Below are 19,625 nucleotides of genomic sequence, written 5' to 3'. Positions count from 1 at the left end.
AGTAAATTATAAGGGTTTGATTTTTAATGAGACCATGAGCTTTACAGATGGAACTAAGTTCCTCTCAGAGTCTGCAGGGAGACCTCCAGGCTCCATAGTGAGTAAGATGAAAATTGTGCCTGACCTTTTTCGGTATTTACAAAATTATTTAATTCTAAGGTTAGTTCAATTTTGTTTTATGTGGCGCTTTAAGGAAAGTGTTTTTTTTTAATGTGCTTCAGAATAGTTCAATCCGGATTTTCCTTGGTTTGCACAAGTTCAGTACTAAATTAGCTCTGGAGGGGGATATGGGATGGGATCCATGCATTGTGAAGCAGAAAGTGGAAATGGTGCGTCTGTGGAACGGCCTGACTCAGCTGCCAGAGCACAGACTGACCAAGAAGGTCTTTAGGTGGGACTGTTCAAATCAGTATCCTTGGGCTAAAGAAATGGCAACAACATTTTCAGACTGTGATTTAAACTAACTTTATAGAAACAAATTGCTTTGCAATCTAAAATTATTAAATGAAAAGTTGTTGATTGGTTTTAAAGAACAGTGGAAATATGATCTATGTAAAAAAACTAAATTAAGGCTTTATATTCAATTTAAGGATGAATACAAAACGGAATCATATACTCTTTTAAATCTGAGTAGAAAACAAAGGTCCCTCTGTGCCCAATTCAGAACTGGGACTTTGCCTCTGGCAGTGGAGGTGGGCCGGTTCAAAGGCCTTCCTGAGGAGGAGAGACGATGGACACTGTGTGATTTAAGTGTGGTGGAGGATGAGTTTCATTTTGTTCTGTATTGTTCATTTTATTCTGATTTACAGGAGATTTTGTTCCGACAGGTGCAACATAAGAACACAGATATATTCTGGTTTTCAAATGATAAAATGTTGAGTCAGTTTTTTGAAAATCACGTTTTTGCTTTAAGTCATTATATCTGTAAAGCCTGGGATCGAAGACACATGAAGTTGTTTCCTCCTGTGTGATGTGGATATTGTTATGCTATGATGGATTGAAAAGTTTCTGTGAATTTATGCCGGCAGCCATCTGAATATTGTTTGGTGAAATGTGTCTTGTAAGCCCATGAGGGCTGAGCACTTATGTGCAAGACACTATAATCAAATCATCATAAGAAAATAATATCTAACTACGTATGTTCCCCTCATCTGTACTGTACCATTTAAACTTTCTAAGAGTCCTTACACTCTGTGCTGCGTGCGCACGGGGGGGGTGCTCTGAAAGAGCGAAGCCGATGCCGATATGCATGAATGACCTGAGGGAATGAGCTCTTTCCTTATTATTAATAGTGGAGATAAATGTGAACACAGGACTGAAGGGACACCGCTCAAAGTCAAGTTTGGCTCCACGAGATTTGGAAGAGTGAGGAGCCGATTCTCTGATGAAGAATCTTCTAGTCTGTTCCACAGCGACTCCACACACAAGACGATCAGGAGAGGAAGATCTGGTGCGATCTGTCCTGTGTTGTCTTTGAGTGTGTGGTCTCTGAATCGGGGAAGACTGAAAAAAGCCTGTAATGTGTTCTGGCCTTTACCGAATGCGGAAGCAGCCAGCAACAGCGCGGAGACAAGCGGTGGAGCGAGGTCAAAACGACCAATAGGAGCTCTTCTCTCTTCCACCAGTGTTGGCCCCGCCCACTGGGTTCAGTCAGATTCGCAACCAAAACTTCTGAATTCAAAACCAAAACTTTTTTCTGTTTTGATCTAAAAAAAAAAAAAAAAAAAAATTTGGTGGGGTTGCCACTTAAATTATGTACTTCTCAGATCTATTCTATTTGATTGAACTTTTATTTTTTAATTGCAACTTTATGTTTTTCGGTCTCAGCTCTCTTTCTTGTTTGCAAAACCGTTGTTGATTTATTGAATAATAAAGAAACTAAATTATCTCCATACCCAGGCACATTCCCGGCGAGAGCTCCGCGTGCGCCCAGGGTACGAGCTCTACAGTCACCCCCGGCAGAAGCTCCACCCAGGGCCCCAGCAGAAGCCCCACCCAGGGCCTCGGCTGAAAAACAATATGTGCCCGAAGCTGGAGCCCAACCCACGTTCCCGGCGAGAGCCCCACGTGCGCCCAGGGTTTGAGCCCTACATCTGCCCCCACCAAAAGCTCCATCCAGGCCGACAGCAGGAACCCAAACCAGATCCCCAGCAGAAGAAACACGTTCGTCCTGAGCTGGGGCCCCACTCACATTCCTGGCGAGAGCCCCGCATTCGCCCAGGGTTTAAGCCCTACATGTGCCCCCACCAGAAGCCTCACCCAGACCTACAGCAGTAACCTCACCCAGGGCCCCAACAGCAGCCCCCCTCTGGCCCCCCTCAGGCCAACAGCAGCAGCCCTCCTCCGGCCCCCCTCAGGCCCCCACCAGCAGCCCACCTCAGGCCCACCTCAGGCCCCCACCAGCAGCCCACCTCAGGCCCCCCTCAGGACCCCAGCAGCAGCCCACCTCAGGTCCTCCTCAGGCCCACCTCAAGCCCTCCTCCGGCCCCCCTCAGGACCCCAGCAGCAGCCCACCTCAGGTCCTCCTCTGGCCCCCCTAAGGCTCCCAGCAGCAGCCCTCCTCCGGCCCCTCAGGCCCCCACCAGCAGCCCACCTCAGGCCCACCTCAGGCCCCCACAAGCAGCCTACCTCAGGCCCCCCTCAGGACCCCAGCAGCAGCCCACCTCAGGTCCTCCTTCGGCCCCCGTCAGGCCCCCTGCAGCAGCCCTCCTCCGGCCCCTCAGGCCCCCATCAGCAGCCCACCTCAGGCCCCCCTCAGGCCCCCAGCAGCAGCCCCCCTCCGGCCCCTCAGGCCCCCACCAGCAGCCCACCTCCGGCCCCTCAGGCCCCCACCAGCAGCCCACCTCAGGCCCCCAGCAGCAGCCCTCCTCCGGCCCCCCTCAGGCCAACAGCAGCAGCTCGCCTCCGGCCCCCCTCAGGCCAACAGCAGCAGCCCTCCTCCAACCCCCTCAGGCCAACAGCAGCAGCCCACCTCAGGCCCCCCTCAGGCCCCCACCAGCAGCCCCCCTCCGGCCCCCCTCAGGCCAATAGCAGCAGTCCACCTCAGGCCCCCCTCAGGACCGCAGCAGCAGCCCACCTCAGGTCCTCCTCCGGCCCCCCTCAGGCCCCCAGCAGCAGCCCTCCTCCGGCCCCTCAGGCCCTCACCAGCAGCCCACCTCAGGCCCACCTCAGGCCCCCAGCAGCAGCCCCCCTCCGGCCCCCCTCAGGCCAACAGCAGCAGCCCACCTCAGGCCCCCCTCAGGCCCCCAGCAGCAGCTCCAGTCCGGCCCCCCTCAGGCCCCCACCAGCAGCCCACCTCAGGCCCACCTCAGGCCCCCACCAGCAGCCCACCTCAGGCCCCTCTCAGGCCAATAGCAGCAGTCCACCTCAGGCCCCCCTCAGGACCGCAGCAGCAGCCCACCTCAGGTCCTCCTCCGGCCCCCCTCAGGCCCCCAGCAGCAGCCCTCCTCCGGCCCCTCAGGCCCTCACCAGCAGCCCACCTCAGGCCCACCTCAGGCCCCCACCAGCAGCCCCCCTCCGGCCCCCCTCAGGCCAACAGCAGAAGCCCACCTCTGGCCCCCCTCAGGCCCCCAGCAGCAGCCCCCCTCCGGCCCCCCTCAGGCCAACAGCAGCAGCCCACCTCAGGCCCCCCTCAGGCCCCCAGCAGCAGCTCCAGTCCGGCCCCCCTCAGGCCCCCACCAGCAGCCCACCTCAGGCCCACCTCAGGCCCCCACCAGCAGCCCACCTCAGGCCCCTCTCAGGCCCCCAGCAGCAGCCCTCCTCCGGCCCCTCCGGCCCCCCTCAGGCCAACAGCAGCAGCCCACCTCAGGCCCCCCTCAGGCCCCCAGCAGCAGCTCCAGTCCGGCCCCCCTCAGGCCCCCACCAGCAGCCCACCTCAGGCCCACCTCAGGCCCCCACCAGCAGCCCACCTCAGGCCACCCTCAGGCCCACACCAGCAGCCCACCTCAGGCCCCCCTCAGGCCCCCACCAGCAGCCCACCTCAGGCCCCCCCTCAGGCCCCCACCAGCAGCCCACCTCAGGCCCACCTCAGGCCCCCACCAGCAGCCCACCTCAGGCCCCTCTCAGGCCCCCAGCAGCAGCCCTCCTCCGGCCCCTCAGGCCCCCACCAGCAGCCCACCTCAGGCCCCTAGCAGCAGTCCTCCTCCGGCCCCCCTCAGGCCCCCAGCAGCAGCCCTCCTCCGGCCCATCAGGCCCCCACCAGCAGCCCAACTCAGGCCCACCTCAGGCCCCCACCAGCAGCCCACCTCCGGCCCCTCAGGCCCCCACCAGCAGCCCACCTCAGGCCCCTAGCAGCAGTCCTCCTCCGGCCCCTCTCAGGCCCCCAGCAGCAGCCCTCCTCCGGCCCATCAGGCCCCCACCAGCAGCCCAACTCAGGCCCACCTCAGGCCCCCACCAGCAGCCCACCTCCGGCCCCTCAGGCCCCCACCAGCAGCCCACCTCAGGCCCCCAGCAGCAGCCTCCCTCCGGCCCCCCTCAGGCCAACAGCAGCAGCTCCCATCAGGCCCCTCAGGCCAACCGCAGCATCCCTCCTCCGGCCCCCCTCAGGCACCCAGCAGCAGCCCCCATCCGGCCCCCCTCAGGCCAACAGCAGCAGCCTACCTCAGGCCCCCCTCAGGCCCCCAGCAGCAGCCCCCCTCTGGCCCCCGTCAGGCCAACAGCAGCAGCCCACCTCAGGCCCCCCTCAGGCCCCCAGCAGCAGCCCTCCTCCGGCCCCCCTCAGGCCAACAGCAGCAGCCCACCTCAGGCCCCCCTCAGGCCCCAGCAGCAGCCCCCCTCTGGCCCCCGTCAGGCCAACAGCAGCAGCCCACCTCAGGCCCCCCTCAGGCCCCCAGCAGCAGCCCTCCTCCGGCCCCCCTCAGGCCAACAGCAGCAGCCCACCTCAGGCCCCCCTCAGGCCCCCAGCAGCAGCCCACCTCAGGTCCTCCTCAGGCCCACCTCAAGCCCTCCTCCGGCCCCCCTCAGGCCCTCAGCAGTAGCCCCCCTCAGGCCCCTTAGGCCCCAGCAGCAGCCTACCTCAGGCCCTCAGCAGCAGCCCCCCTCAGGCCCCTCAGGCCCCCAGCAGCAGCCCTCCTCCGGCCCCCCTCAGGCCACCAGCAGCAGCCCACCTCAGGCCCCTCTCAGGCCCCCAGCAGCAGCCCTCCTCCGGCCCCTCAGGCCCTCACCAGCAGCCCACCTCAGGCCCACCTCAGGCCCCCACCAGCAGCCCCCCTCCGGCCCCCCTCAGGCCAACAGCAGCAGCCCACCTCCGGCCCCCCTCAGGCCCCCAGCAGCAGCCCCCCTCCGCCCCCCCTCAGGCCAACAGCAGCAGCCCACCTCAGGCCCCCCTCAGGCCCCCAGCAGCAGCTCCAGGCCGGCCCCCCTCAGGCCCCCACCAGCAGCCCACCTCAGGCCCACCTCAGGCCCCCACCAGCAGCCCACCTCAGGCCCCTCTCAGGCCAATAGCAGCAGTCCACCTCAGGCCCCCCTCAGGACCGCAGCAGCAGCCCACCTCAGGTCCTCCTCCGGCCCCCCTCAGGCCCCCAGCAGCAGCCCCCCTCCGGCCCCTCAGGCCCTCACCAGCAGCCCACCTCAGGCCCACCTCAGGCCCACACCAGCAGCCCCCCTCCGGCCCCCCTCAGGCCAACAGCAGAAGCCCACCTCCGGCCCCCCTCAGGCCCCCAGCAGCAGCCCCCCTCCGGCCCCCCTCAGGCCAACAGCAGCAGCCCACCTCCGGCCCCCCTCAGGCCCCCAGCAGCAGCTCCAGTCCGGCCCCCCTCAGGCCCCCACCAGCAGCCCACCTCAGGCCCACCTCAGGCCCCCACCAGCAGCCCACCTCAGGCCCCTCTCAGGCCCCCAGCAGCAGCCCTCCTCCGGCCCCTCCGGCCCCCCTCAGGCCAACAGCAGCAGCCCACCTCAGGCCCCCCTCAGGCCCCCAGCAGCAGCTCCAGTCCGGCCCCCCTCAGGCCCCCACCAGCAGCCCACCTCAGGCCCACCTCAGGCCCCCACCAGCAACCCAACTCAGGCCCACCTCAGGCCCCCACCAGCAGCCCACCTCAGGCCACCCTCAGGCCCACACCAGCAGCCCACCTCCGGCCCCCCTCAGGCCAACAGCAGCAGCCTCCCTCAGGCCCCTCAGGCCCCCATCAGCAGCCCACCTCAGGCCCCCCTCAGGCCCCCACCAGCAGCCCACCTCAGGCCCACCTCAGGCCCCCACCAGCAGCCCACCTCAGGCCCCTCTCAGGCCCCCAGCAGCAGCCCTCCTCTGGCCCCTCCGGCCCCCCTCAGGCCAACAGCAGCAGCCCACCTCAGGCCCCCCTCAGGCCCCTTAGGCCCCAGCAGCAGCCTACCTCAGGCCCTCAGCAGCAGCCCCCCTCAGGCCCCTCAGGCCCCCAGCAGCAGCCCTCCTCCGGCCCCCCTCAGGCCACCAGCAGCAGCCCACCTCAGGCCCCCCTCAGGCCCCCAGCAGCAGCCCACCTCAGGTCCTCCTCCGGCCCCCAGCAGCAGCCCTCCTCCGGCCCCCCCCAGGCCAACAGCAGCAGCCCTCCTCCGCCCCCCCCCCAGGCCAACAGCAGCAGCCCTCCTCCAACCCCCTCAGGCCAACAGCAGCAGCCCCCCTCAGGCCCCCCTCAGGCCCCCAGCAGCAGCCCACCTCCTCCCCCCCTCAGGCCCCCAGCAGCAGCCCTCCTCCGGCCCCCCCCAGGCCAACAGCAGCAGCCCTCCTCCGGCCCCCCTCAGGCCCCCAGCAGCAGCCCACCTCTGTAAATAGTCTTTCAGTTACTGATATCTTCATTATGAAAATGTAAAAAAATAAACTAAAAAAAAAAAAACAAATGTTGAAGAATCTGTCTTTGAAAAGTGCAGTTTACATGTTCACATGATGGAAGAGGTGTCTGAAGAACCTATTAAGCCCTACACCTCAAGTTCTTATTGAGAGAGAGAAAGAAAGTGTGTGTGTGTGTGTGTGTGTGTGTGTGTGTGTAAGTTCCATGATATACAAAGACTCATCCGTGCCATCGGTTCAACCTGAATCACCGAACAACCCAGCTTCACAACCCTGAATCTAGACACAACACTTCCAGATGTTTTACTCTTCACACACACAGGACTGAGGGCTGAATCCTTGGTCTGAATATATGTGTGAAAGAGTGATATATTTGCATCACAAAACCGTTGTCGAAAAAGTCAGCTTGGCATTATTTTCTCTCCCTTCTTATCACTCTGCACCGCCTATGCTAACAGCTAGAGCTAGAGCTAGCTAGCTCTTTACTAGCGGTAAACCAAGTGAAACCAGTGCGGCTGCCAGGCGGCGCGGAGTGATACGAAGGGAGAGAAAATAGTGCCAAGCGTTTACGAGGTATGACTTTTCGTAAACAATGGTTTGTGATGCAAATATATCAGTCTTTCCCACACACATTGGTTTGAGAAGAAAAACGCTTTATTTTCGGGACCCCAGCAAACTTGCTGGACTACTTTCCTCTGGACCTAAACCGGACAGGATCTCCGCTCACTGGACGCTGTCAGGGGTCAGTCTGTGTGAATGAACAACACTGCTGACGGGGATGCCATACAGATTCATGTCAAAAATCCCGATTTATCCCTTTGAAAATAATTTTTTTCAAATCACTCGATCAGCTCATTGGTTCTTTTCTATGGGGTAATAAAAATCCACGTATCAAAAGATCAGTGTTACAGCTTCCTAAACATCTTGGTGGTTTAGCGTTGCCCAATCTCTTGCACTACTACTGGTCATGTAATATTCAGAAACTTTTGTACTAGATCACCGACACATCAGATGAAGAGCGCCCTGCATGGGTTGATATGGAGTTGGCATCTTCCAAACGTTTCTTAATTCCCTGGTCTGTTCCCAACTCCCGTTGACTGTCTCTAACTTAACCTCACTGCTGCCCAGCTTTGCAGACCCAGTCAGGTGTTCTTCTCTTTGACATGCAAGATTGTCAGTGATTGACTGTCAGTGAAGGGTGTTTCAGTTCTAAAAAAAACACACACACACGCACACACACACAAACCATGTGTAAACGGTTACAGCCATGTCATATTTAAATTATCATCCAATAAAATAACAGTGACAACAGGTTTGTTCTCTCAAACAGGCCTGAATCACCTGCTTTACAGCATCATCCAGGAACCGGTTCACAGGTGGATCTTCTGGCCTCTGTCCACCTACTGAAGATGGAAAATAATAAATATATTTTTGACAAATTTCCAGAGGTGGAGGTTTCTGAAAATTTAGTACTGAAGTACAAATACTGTTACACTGATTAATGCTCAATTACACGTAAAACTACTGGTGTCAGAAAAACACTAGGAGTGCAAAGCATGTCTCTAGACAAGGGTTTTATTACTTTTAACCAATGGATGTTTAGTGTAGCAGACATTTTATTTGATTCATCTGATAAAATACTGCATTCAAAGTTTGTTTCTCAGATGAACAATGAAAAACTATAACAAGACAGCTTGTCTTGTGACCAAATGTAGATATAAGCAGGAATGTATTTTTCTTAAATGAATTTGCTCTTTTTAGAAAAGGTTACTGTTTTTTCTTTTTTTTTTTTTAATCTGCAGATCAATTTAATTCTAGATTAATCAATTTTTTAAGATTGCAGAGTGAATCCCTCTCAGAGAATCAATCATCAATCACATCACAGATTAATCAACCCCGTCATGATCAGACAGGTTATTGGATTCAAAGATGCAGATTGAAAGATTTGAATATAAATTCAAATCATGGCTGTCCTCAGTAGACTTCATGTTAAAAAAAAGTAGAGTAGATAACATGTTGTAAATTGTATGCAAGTATGAGTAAAATCACACACTTGAAAAATAAAGGTACAAAACTCACTTAATGACATTAACACGAGTATTTGTAATTTGTTACTTCCACCCCTGCAAATCTCCCAAACAACAAGCAACTTTGTTGACTCGTCGGTGGATTCCTAATTTTAAACATGTAAAAAACACGAAACAAAAAAAACTGGTTGAAAACCTTTCTCTTTGGTTAAAACCCTGCTTATTTATCTTAAAGGGCAACTCCAGTTTTTTGACACCTGAACCTTATTTCTAGTTGTGTGCATGCTCATATACTCACTCAGACAAACATCGTGCAGCTCGGAGTCCTTCAGAAGTTATTTAGATCCAACCGATTTAGCGGGGGCCACGGCAGGGGAGCTTCAGCGCGGGACATAATCTCTGCAAAATCGCTCATTTCGGCTGTATTTTTTCATCCATCGCCAGTGTTATCATAAAGTCAGCTCATCTACCGTCTTCAGGCATATGTCCTGTTTGTGAGGTGTTCAGTGGATTGTCTGGAGAGACGCCGTAACAGACGGTTTGTAATGATTGTGATGAAGACAGATGTGATGAAAACCAAACTGCTTGATTGGAATGTTGGGGCAGTGTTTAGTCCTGTGAGGCAGTGATTCAGACTGGACCTCCCGTCTCCAGTCCCACTAAAGGATTAAAGAAAGATTTACAGGCACAACAGTGAAGAGTTAAGAAAGATATTCTGGAAAAATACAGTAAGAGTGAAATCCATTATCACAGCAGGCCTTTCTAGGGTATATCATCAAAATATCTCCCCTTCAAGTAGGATTGTTTTTATTGTTAAACTGTACAAATGTATAATCATGTCAGGAGTAGAATAAGCTTGCTTTCTTTCTCTGCGTTTGTGTTTTTCTCCGTGTTATTGTGGGATCGCTCAGGGTTGGATTCCATCCAAGGATCTTTACTAATTTGGAACAGAGAGTAACCACTTCACAAACATTCAAATCAGTATTATTGTTCAATAAGCATGAGTCAAACAGTGACTGACAGAATGTATTTTTATTAAAACTGCAAAATCATCTTCCAGTGTACACTGAATATTAAAGCATCAATAAATAATGCGATAGAAAATATTTATATGAAAAAACTCTAAATTTTGAACAATTGTACATCAACTCCTCAGCAGGTATCACAGGCTTCAGCAACACTGTTGAATATTCGAGGCTGTACATTTCTGGCGGCCAAAAATACAAGAGGAACAAGAGCTGTGGGAGTGTCAGTCGGACTGTGGAGGGAAGAAGACAAACTGTCAGTATGGTTTTGAATTAATTCTGCACGTGAGAAAGATATACTGTTGTACATAAAGTAGAATGAATTTTAGTGAGTAAAGGAGTGAACCTACATCACTGAGATCTCCCATGTCTGGAGGTCCTCCTTTGTTACCGGCAGCCATTTCCTGAATCATCTGGAAGATAAAGAACACAAACAAAGTCGGGATTTAGACAAACACATCACCTCTTTCTATTTCAGTTAAAATTCATTTGTGCAGGTCACTTTGTTGAGACGCTTTCTCATTCCCAAGAGAGACCTGCAGAATATTGACTCCACTCACGTCTGCGTATCTGTCGAACTCCTCCTTTCCCTCGTCCTCCTCGTGTTCCCAGTCCCTCCAGTTGTCAAAGTCCACAGAAATCCAACTGGGCTGCAAAACAAGAGAGAAACAAAGACCACATATGTGTGTTTTTTGTCAATAAAGGTCGAGATGCCAGACAGTAATGTCATTTTGTTTAACTGAGCCAATCGTATGTTATCAGTCCCCTGATGGGGGTGTTCTCAGGGACCCACAGTGGTGGCACACACACACACACACACACACACACACATTCACACACATTCACACACACCTTTGCTGCATCCTTCTGTAGACGCGGCCAGGCGTAGTCCGGTTTGATCTTCCTGAGCAGGAAGTTGATGGTGCGGTCGTACACTCTTTCTCTGGAGTCCTTTGAAGTGAAGATGAAACAGAGATGAGAAACTAAACCATCACAGAGGCTGTAAAAGAATATGTTTCAAGAACATGTTCTCGTCTTGAATTCTATTAATTTCTCAGACACATAAGACCTGCTGGTCAGAACTGTTTTTTTCCTGAAATCACACCCTGATTGATTAAACGCCACCACACCTTCTGAGCCTTCTGAACGCTTACATAGATCTGGATTTTGTCGTAGAGGTGCAGTTCATTGTAGAACACGTCATCCGTCTCGTTTTTGCAGCTGTTGTTCAGAGGGATTATCAGACAAACGGTTACACTCTTTCACAGCCACTACACTTTACTACAGAAGTGACAGGAACCAGAAACAAACACAGAGTGACGGTTTTGAATGTGATCTCCATTAAACTCACCACAGAATCAGCTTGTCTGTCTGGATATCCACCTGGACATCTTTAGGCCTTTGAACCATGAAGTTGACGGTCACATATTTCTTTCTGTCAAACCACAAGGCGTTTGCAGGCTGACTGTGGAGGCATGAACACATGATTGTGACTCAAATGTGAACTAAATGGGAACAAAGGTAAAATAGAAACTTCTCGATCATAGTTAGAAAGCACTGAGTGATAAGATTTTAACTCCAAGAGAAACAGAGGCAGTCCTTACCTTTCCTCTGGTCTGACAATCTTTGGTTTGTTCATTGTAATTCTTACACAAAAAGCTAATTCAGTATTTTTTCCAACGGTGGAAAAGTAAGAAGCATGCGGCTCCCCGGTTCAGCTGTGTGCTGTAAATGTTCAGGCCTGGGTGGTTATATATAGAGCAGGAGGTATCAGCTGCTGGGGGTCAGCTGCAGCCTCTCCCACGAACCCTTTATAGTCTGAGGGAGGAGCGTCTCTCATTTAGCTCCCAATCAGGAGCTGCAGCTCCTCCTGCAAGACTGGCAACAAACAGAACGTTCCAGAAAGGCTGTCTTTATATAAACTGTGCATTTCACCAACATTAAATCTCATAAAAGTCTAAAAAACATTCAACAACCACGCATTCATCCACTTTTCACCGTTATTCACACACCTGCGCATCTCTCAGGCCTTTCTGTCACATCTCACCATGGCTCCGGCGCTTTGGGTTCACTTCAGGTCATAAATGTTCATTTCCCTCTCAGAAGGAAATAAAGAGTTTAATTATAGACAGCTCAAACTCACTAAAACTGTCTTTTAAAAGGCAAAAGAACTGTGCTCAATAAAACAACCAAAATAGAAAGAAAAAGATTAAATAAGTAGGAACAACTAAAGCCACAAGAGAAATTAAAAAAGGAACAACAGCATAAACAGCTAAAATATCAGAATGGGCTAAATTGTGTGAAACGCTACAGCTCTAAATCATAGTTATGAAATTTAAAATACTGTTCAAATATATTTTGATAAACAGCGTTATGAGCTATAATATGATTATGTGTAGGGTTACACATGTTTTATAGCTCCAGAGAATTTAGTAAAGTAGTAAAAACAGTTGTTTTGGTGCTACAGGCTGCAGTCTGCTCTGTACCAACAGCAATTCCAGCTCATTGAGGACCCAAAGGACAAGTCACCAGACCATCACAGGTCAAAATCACACTCAAAATCACAACTACGGTAAATTTAGACTGAATAAAGTGCATATTTTTGGATTGTGGCAGAAAGCATTTTAGTTCAAGAGCCACATACAAACTGATCTCGACTTGAGTGGTTTGAACTGTTTTGTCTTTGTGAAACAAGCTAAAAATGTCAGGCATTTTTTACAATATCAAATACAAAAAAAATGTACTAAAATCTCAACACAATGCCAATTTTAATAAAACTTTTTGGTACAAAAATACAGTGAAAAAAATTTCTTCTGTAGCTGTTTTTTGCATACTCACCTTGATATCTTTTTTTTTTGCAAAACGTCAAGTTTATTCTTTTATTCATGACAACCTACAATTGATGATCTCTACACGCATCTCCTGTACTGTAAGCTTATCATCTGTATGTACGTATGTATGTATGATCAGTCACTGGGATGGAGGATAAACCACATCTATTACAACTTTTAACTGGATGTTGTTTGCGGGTCATTGCTGTTTCCTATTGAATTCAACAAATCTATGAGATGGCTTGATAGCGCTGCTTCAAAGATAGACGAATCATAATTATCTTTGGGTAGTGATTTCTGAGCATTGACAGTGTGGTGGTTTGCTGGTGTTTGAGGCTCAGGCTGTCAGGGAGCTGTAGTGCGCTTGTCGCCCCCTGCCGGCCCGGCGGCGCAGTGAAACCTCTCTCCACTACGCTCGTGGAATGAGGCACGATACATTTGTAACGCGTAATAATGCATTAAAAAACATCATATCGTTCACTCCGCCTCATCCTCCCCGTCTCCCGGTGGTTTCTATTTGTGGCTTTGCAATTCGGATGAAATAAGTGGACCATGCCTCGCAGACGACAGGTAAGAGCGAATGTAGGTCGCTCGACAGGCTAATGCTAGCCGAGTTAGCAGCTCCGCTCTGTGGAGGGTTAGCCGGCTGGAGGCTCTCCCCGGACTCCATTCACTAATCTCACCGTTCTAACTCTTTATACTGAACCACACCTGGACTCTCGCTCCGTTTAGACACTGAACTGGCTTTGAACTCCAGTCATTGATTAAAAAAAACCTCCCGCCCGGTTTAAAGTAAATAAATTCTTGCCCCCCACTGTTGAGAGCTTGCTATAACAAATCTACAACTCAAACGTTTTTTAAGTGAATTATAAGGATGTTTTGTTTATGATATACACGCCGTATTTGTTGTGGATGTACAGTATATGTGACCCGGGGCTTGGTGTGTGTATTGATGTCTTTAGTGAAGCTCATTTCCAGCAATATGTTTTAAATAGCACAATTCGTCAGTGCAGTTTGGTGCTGTGCTACGCTAACGGGAGATGCTAAGCTAACAACAATAAAAGGTTGAGCTAATGCGCCTCCTCGGTACTTTTTATGCGAAATACAACAACTAGAAACTACAATGCTGTTTTCCTTGTTTTGTGAAATGTGCTCAATGCTCACTGTGATATAATGTAGTAGTTAGAAACTTTGTTCGATGGTTAGTTGAGTTTAGCCTCCACAAAAGCAGCTAACGACGAGCTAACAGCTGATGTGGCCTCCAACAAAGCATAATTAAGGTATTATCTGCTTCCAACAGTGGCAAGAAATCCACTTCTCTCGTTTAAGTGGTGTCTTTACGCTCCAAATTTTTCCTTGATGACTATATTAATTTAAAATGACTTGCTACTGCCAGAATAATGCTGTGTTCTGGTGATTTTGACTGTCATACACTCACATCACTGTCACTGTCAAAGCACATCACCCCGAACATTTTGTTCTCTCTCCTGCTTCATGTGAATGTTTCCTCTGATTGCTCTTTCCCCCTGACAGAGACATCCAGCTGGGAGTGGTTCTGATGGGACCGAGGACTCGGACTCCTCAGCCGAGAGGGAGCAGACCAACAGTTCAGAAAGTGATGGAAACCTGCCCAAGAGGCAGCGCCTCACCAGAGCCTCCACCCGCCTTAGCCAAAGCTCTCAGGGTTGGCACACACTTCTGACGAATGATAATAAGCCACAGTTTTACAGATCTCCCCCTGTCTGCTGTTCGTACACTGTGTGGTAATTTGACGTCTTCTCCAACAGACACTCCAGACTTGAAGCGAGCTGCAGACCATGACGAATCCCCACCACTGACACCCACAGGAAATGCACCGTCCTCCGAGTCTGAGCTGGACATCTCCAGCCCCAACGCGTCTCACGATGAAAGCCAGGCTAAAGATCAAGCCGGCAGAGACTCTGATAAGGACCTTTCCCATAGACCCAAACGCCGCCGCTGTCACGAAACATATAACTTCAACATGAAGTGCCCAACTCCCGGATGCAATTCCCTCGGTAAAACGTTTTTAGCATTTATCTCAATAGTTGTTGCACAATTTTTCTCAGTCTTAGCTTTTGACCTGCTGTCATCTCATCTTTTAGAATAATTACTATTAACTATAGTCTCTCTCAATCACATTCAAACTATTGTTTCTTTTCTGGATTTGGGATTAAAAAATGATTGCTGTTCTCCCTCTGCTCAGGTCACCTCACAGGGAAACATGAGCGTCATTTCGCTGTATCAGGTTGCCCTCTTTACCACAATCTTTCTGCTGACGAGTGCAAGGTTTGTGACACACACACTCTCCAAAACCCCATGTCTTAAAGTTTACTTGTCTCACATGCTTTGAATGGCTGCAGTGGTGCACTGTGGGTGGAGCAGGAGAGGAACTGGCTGGGTGGAAGATCTGTGTGAGGAATTGGCTGAGGTCACAGAAAACTAGACTGAATGTGAAACAGAGCTCCTTTGTATTAAATATTCCTTATATTTTTTAATATTTTCAGTCATTTGCTTCTACTTGGTGCTTGGCATCAGCACCTGACATGTTTAGCAAAGCAGTTCCATCTGGTTTGAATCTGTTTGAGATAAGATGCGCGTCCTCCTGTCAGACTCGTCTCATGCTCGGACCGATGTATCAGCTCTAAAACACCGTGCGATTATAATGTTATGAGGTTTCAAAATGTTAAGTTGTATATTTTTCCGTTTATCCAAACGTAACCTGTGGTTCTCAGGTCAAAGCCGTCAGCCGCGAGAAACAAGAAGAGGAGGTGAAGGTTCAGGAAGAGAGCAACTCACGCCACGCAACTCGTCACCAGGTCGCCTTTATTTTCTCTCTGTAATGTGAAATTTGTGAGCGAGAGAACGGAATTGATCTGTGTTTGTTCTGGTTTTCAGACTCCGACGTCGAAGCAGAGCCGGTACAAAGAGCAGGTGACCGAGATGAGGAAGGGTCGAAACTCCGGCCTGCAGAAGGAGCAGAAAGAGAAGCACATGGTACATCCCCGCCGCTGCCCAGACTCTCACTCCCTGTTTGACTCTTGGTTGTCGTGATTTCCTGCACAGCTGACTTGCTGCCTCGGCTCGCGTCTGTTTTCCCACAGGATCATCGGCAGACGCACGGCAACACCAGGGAGCCTCTGCTGGAGAACATCACCAGCGAATACGACCTGGAGCTGTTCAGGAAGGCCCAGGCCCGAGCGTCCGAGGACCTGGTACCAGCCGCTTCCCGTCTCCGCCAGGGTTCTGACGAGTGCGACACGCGGTAACGTCCGTCCCCTCCGTCCTGCAGGAGAAGCTGCGGATCCAGGGCCAGATCACCGAGGGCAGCAACATGATCAAAACCATCCTGTTCGGCCGCTACGAGCTGGACACCTGGTACCACTCGCCCTACCCGGAGGAGTACGCCCGCCTGGGCCGCCTCTACGTCTGCGAGTTCTGCCTCAAGTACATGAAGAGCCAGACCATCCTCAGGCGGCACATGGTGAGTGTGAGACTCACACCGGTGGGATGAGGACGATGGACGCTGTCCCACTGTGGTCACAACATCTCAATGTTTCATTCAGGCCAAATGTGTGTGGAAGCATCCTCCAGGAGATGAGGTGTACCGCAAAGGCTCCATATCGGTGTTTGAAGTCGACGGCAAGAAGAACAAGGTTTGAGGTTTTCCCTTCTCTATACAGCTTTAATGTGTGTGTTGGTGCATCTCCTGACTGTTGTAAGGTGATTAAAACGCCGTCTCGCCCTCAGATCTACTGCCAGAACCTGTGTTTACTCGCCAAGCTGTTTCTGGACCATAAGACTCTTTACTACGACGTGGAGCCGTTTCTCTTCTACGTGATGACCGAGGCGGACAACACCGGCTGCCACCTAGTGGGATATTTCTCCAAGGTAACCGTCGGTGTGCCTGTTCGACCTTCATGTTTCCCTCACTGACGTCTGAGCCTAAAACACTCGTCTCTTTGTGTGTTTCTCACTGAAAGGAGAAGAATTCGTTCCTGAACTACAACGTGTCCTGCATCCTGACCATGCCGCAGTACATGAGGCAGGGCTTCGGCAAGATGCTCATTGACTTCAGTACGCATGCCGTTGGTTTTTTCTTCACCTTCTGGTTTGAGCTCTGCGTTTCAGTGATGGAACTGATCAGCCGTCTGATTGGCCGACAGGTTACCTGCTGTCCAAAGTGGAGGAGAAGGTGGGCTCCCCGGAGCGACCGCTGTCCGACCTGGGCCTCATCAGCTACCGCAGCTACTGGAAGGAGGTCTTGCTGCGGTACATGTACAACTTCCAGGGGAAGGAGATCTCCATCAAAGGTGGGCGAGAGCTCAGAGTGAAGGAAAACACCCGCAGCAGCTGCAGGTTTACTGAGGTTTAATGTTTGTGGGCGTGCAGAGATCAGCCAGGAGACGGCGGTGAACCCGGTGGACATCGTCAGCACGCTGCAGTCTCTGCAGATGCTCAAGTACTGGAAGGGGAAGCACTTGGTGTTGAAGCGACAGGTGAGGCTGCTCTGCTTCTAGATTTCACAGCGTTTTCTCAAATGAAAAAGCAAAAACCATCAAAGAGTTCAAGCTTCGTGGTTGAATGTTCACATTTTTTGAAAAGCTCTGCGTTCGGTCTCAGTCACTGCGTCGTCTTCGTCCCCAGGACCTGATTGACGAGTGGAAAGCGAAGGAGATCAAGCGAGGCAACAGCAACAAGACTATTGACCCCACCTCACTGAAATGGACCCCTCCCAAAGGGACATGAGCTCTCCCACCCTCAGGCTGCTGGAGACACTCGCTCTTCGCCTCACCAGCCACAAGTAGCCTCGACCTATGAACTGTCAGCGCAGACCAGTGTTCTCCACTTTCAACATTTTTACACTTTTTATTCCATTTATGTGTCATAAACTTTATTTTTTACTTTTATATTTTACTTTCACTTTGTATTTTAAGCGTCACATTATTTTCCAGGCCGAATCATTTTAATCTGTAGAGGATCGCTCTTTTTTTTTTTTTTGTTTTCCTGTTTTGTTCTAAGCGCTGGACTGAACTCTGAATGTTCTCTGAGAACTCGTCCGGTGCGGTGGATAACATGAATGTTGGCTTTGCCCATGCAGAGAGAAAAAAAAAACACACACACGCTCACGTCGGGCAGCGCTCCCCCGCTTGTTTTTATTCCTTTAAAGAAACGTGCATTTTAATGATGGTGGTTGTTCTTGTTTGAGAGTGATGCAGTAATCGTTAGCATGTACCGAGAAATATAAGCAGGGTGTGTTTTTAGGAGTATGATCATCGGTAACGTCTTCTTTGGTTGATATGAATTGTATAGATGATATTACTGTGTGTGTAAACCCCCCCTCGCCCCCCTTTTGGCTCCGTCAATACAGGACTGGGATCCGTTCATCTGGTGAGCCTGTCAAAATAGAAGGTCATACCTTTAATTTGCTGGAAATGCTTCAATAAAAAGCGGCACCACTGTAAGAATGCACATGGAAATAAATGAAGCTCAGGTTTTTGTACCGATACAATCGTACCTTGCTCGTGTGGTTTCTCAGTGGCCGAGCCAGCAGGAGCCTGCCTGGTCCAGGACTCTGGAATAAACAGAAAACCTTTTAACGCTGCCGTCTTCGCCTTGTAATTTAAATTCTAGACGCCTCAGGCCTTCTGTGTTTTAATGTGTATAATTCGACAGACGGATCGCTGCAGGCCTGATAGAGGATGGCTAGAAATGAACCGGGGGCATCAGATGGTTTTCTCACTTCAGACTGGAAAAGAACCTCACCGTCGCTGGAAACGCTTCTCCCCATCAGGCCCACAAACGCCTCTCCTTTATTCCCTGAAAACACACGGAAGACGGTCACTCTCACGGTCTGGAAATGAGAATATTCATAGAAATCACGCTTCTTACTCACGTCGGTTTACTTGAAATTTCTTCTTTGTGCCTTAAAAAGAACCAGAACAGAATTACTTGTCAGTTTATCGTCTCAGTAACAAAGAGAGATTGTGAGCTTGATTGAGAGACGCTCAGAGATCAGAGGACGAGTCTGTTCTTTAGCCCACCTGATCGTTTTCCCATCAGTCCGTAGAAGCGAAGAGCTTTAGATCTTTTCATCAGATCGACCACGGAGTCCGTCAGCCCCGTCCCATCCTGCAGGGAAATGTTAAGAGTCATTTACTCCACTAAATATCTTTATATTCATCATCAAATTCCTCATAATAAGCACTATCATCTTCTATATTTGTATTGATTTGTTTTTTTTTACAGTATTACTAGTTTTGGATCAAATAATATAGAAAAAATCATCGACATTGAATGAGAACAAGGTTAATTTTAATGAAGCTCTATATACACTTTTTTTTAACATTATGTACATATCGTGGCCAATATACATTACATACATAAATTAGTCACTATATATATTTAAATGTGTGGGTTTCCTGATAGTTTAAACTTTAAATCTATCAATGTGCAAACCCAGTCTCTTAGAAAATCTAGCATTATTTCCTATAAGCGTGAGAATCAGTGTTTTTCTCACCTGCCAGTCAGTGGAAAGCGCTGCCTCCTCCTCCGCGCTGCATTTCAGTCCCTGCTGGGTTTGAACCAGAGCGATAAACGTCACCGCCGCCAGCCGGACCTTCCACTGATCCATTCCTCTCAGAGAACAGCGAGATCTGGAGGAGCCGGTGTTGGCGGGGGTCTGCTCAGGGAGGATTTATAGCAGCTGGAGACCCCTCCCTCCCTCCAACCAGAATCTTCTCTGCTGCGTTTAAAAAGTGACACATTTATCATGTTTCTCACCTGAAAAACACAGATTTTCCTTTTCCGTGCCTCTATTAGATAGATGTCACTATTATACTTAATTTTTCCTTCTTTTTCGCTGGATTTTGTCCAAAGCTTTTCCAGCTTAGTCTAACTAAAGAGAAAAAAGACATGTTCAACAATATTAAATCCCAAATATTGACCCTGAAAATGTCCTCCT

At 50.5% G+C, this 19,625-nt stretch overlaps 2 protein-coding genes across 2 annotated transcripts; one reads left to right on the top strand and one right to left on the bottom strand.

The window, feature by feature from the left end:
• Positions 1 to 9,849: 9,849 nt before the first annotated feature.
• On the bottom strand, positions 9,850 to 11,544 carry ptges3l (prostaglandin E synthase 3 like). Its single transcript, XM_030097955.1, has 7 exons — positions 11,417 to 11,544; positions 11,164 to 11,277; positions 10,967 to 11,033; positions 10,665 to 10,763; positions 10,373 to 10,462; positions 10,163 to 10,225; positions 9,850 to 10,045 (listed from the first exon to the last, which is right to left on the bottom strand). The coding sequence occupies exons 1-7, from the start codon at positions 11,449 to 11,451 to the stop codon at positions 10,037 to 10,039; spliced, it is 477 nt and encodes a 158-aa protein (XP_029953815.1). The 5' UTR covers positions 11,452 to 11,544; the 3' UTR covers positions 9,850 to 10,036.
• Positions 11,545 to 13,029: 1,485 nt separating this feature from the next.
• Positions 13,030 to 18,246, top strand: kat7b (K(lysine) acetyltransferase 7b). The gene is made up of 14 exons (XM_030098754.1): positions 13,030 to 13,213; positions 14,177 to 14,327; positions 14,431 to 14,679; positions 14,868 to 14,950; positions 15,397 to 15,480; positions 15,560 to 15,658; positions 15,766 to 15,876; positions 15,954 to 16,145; positions 16,228 to 16,317; positions 16,412 to 16,552; positions 16,645 to 16,738; positions 16,828 to 16,974; positions 17,054 to 17,160; positions 17,309 to 18,246. The coding sequence occupies exons 1-14, from the start codon at positions 13,196 to 13,198 to the stop codon at positions 17,408 to 17,410; spliced, it is 1,668 nt and encodes a 555-aa protein (XP_029954614.1). The 5' UTR covers positions 13,030 to 13,195; the 3' UTR covers positions 17,411 to 18,246.
• Positions 18,247 to 19,625: the final 1,379 nt, after the last annotated feature.

The sequence above is a fragment of the Salarias fasciatus genome, chromosome 8, assembly GCF_902148845.1.
Source record: "Salarias fasciatus chromosome 8, fSalaFa1.1, whole genome shotgun sequence".
NCBI lineage: Eukaryota > Metazoa > Chordata > Actinopteri > Blenniiformes > Blenniidae > Salarias > Salarias fasciatus.
Note: the sequence above shows the minus strand (reverse complement) of the source record. Positions and strands in the feature narration are given on the sequence as shown.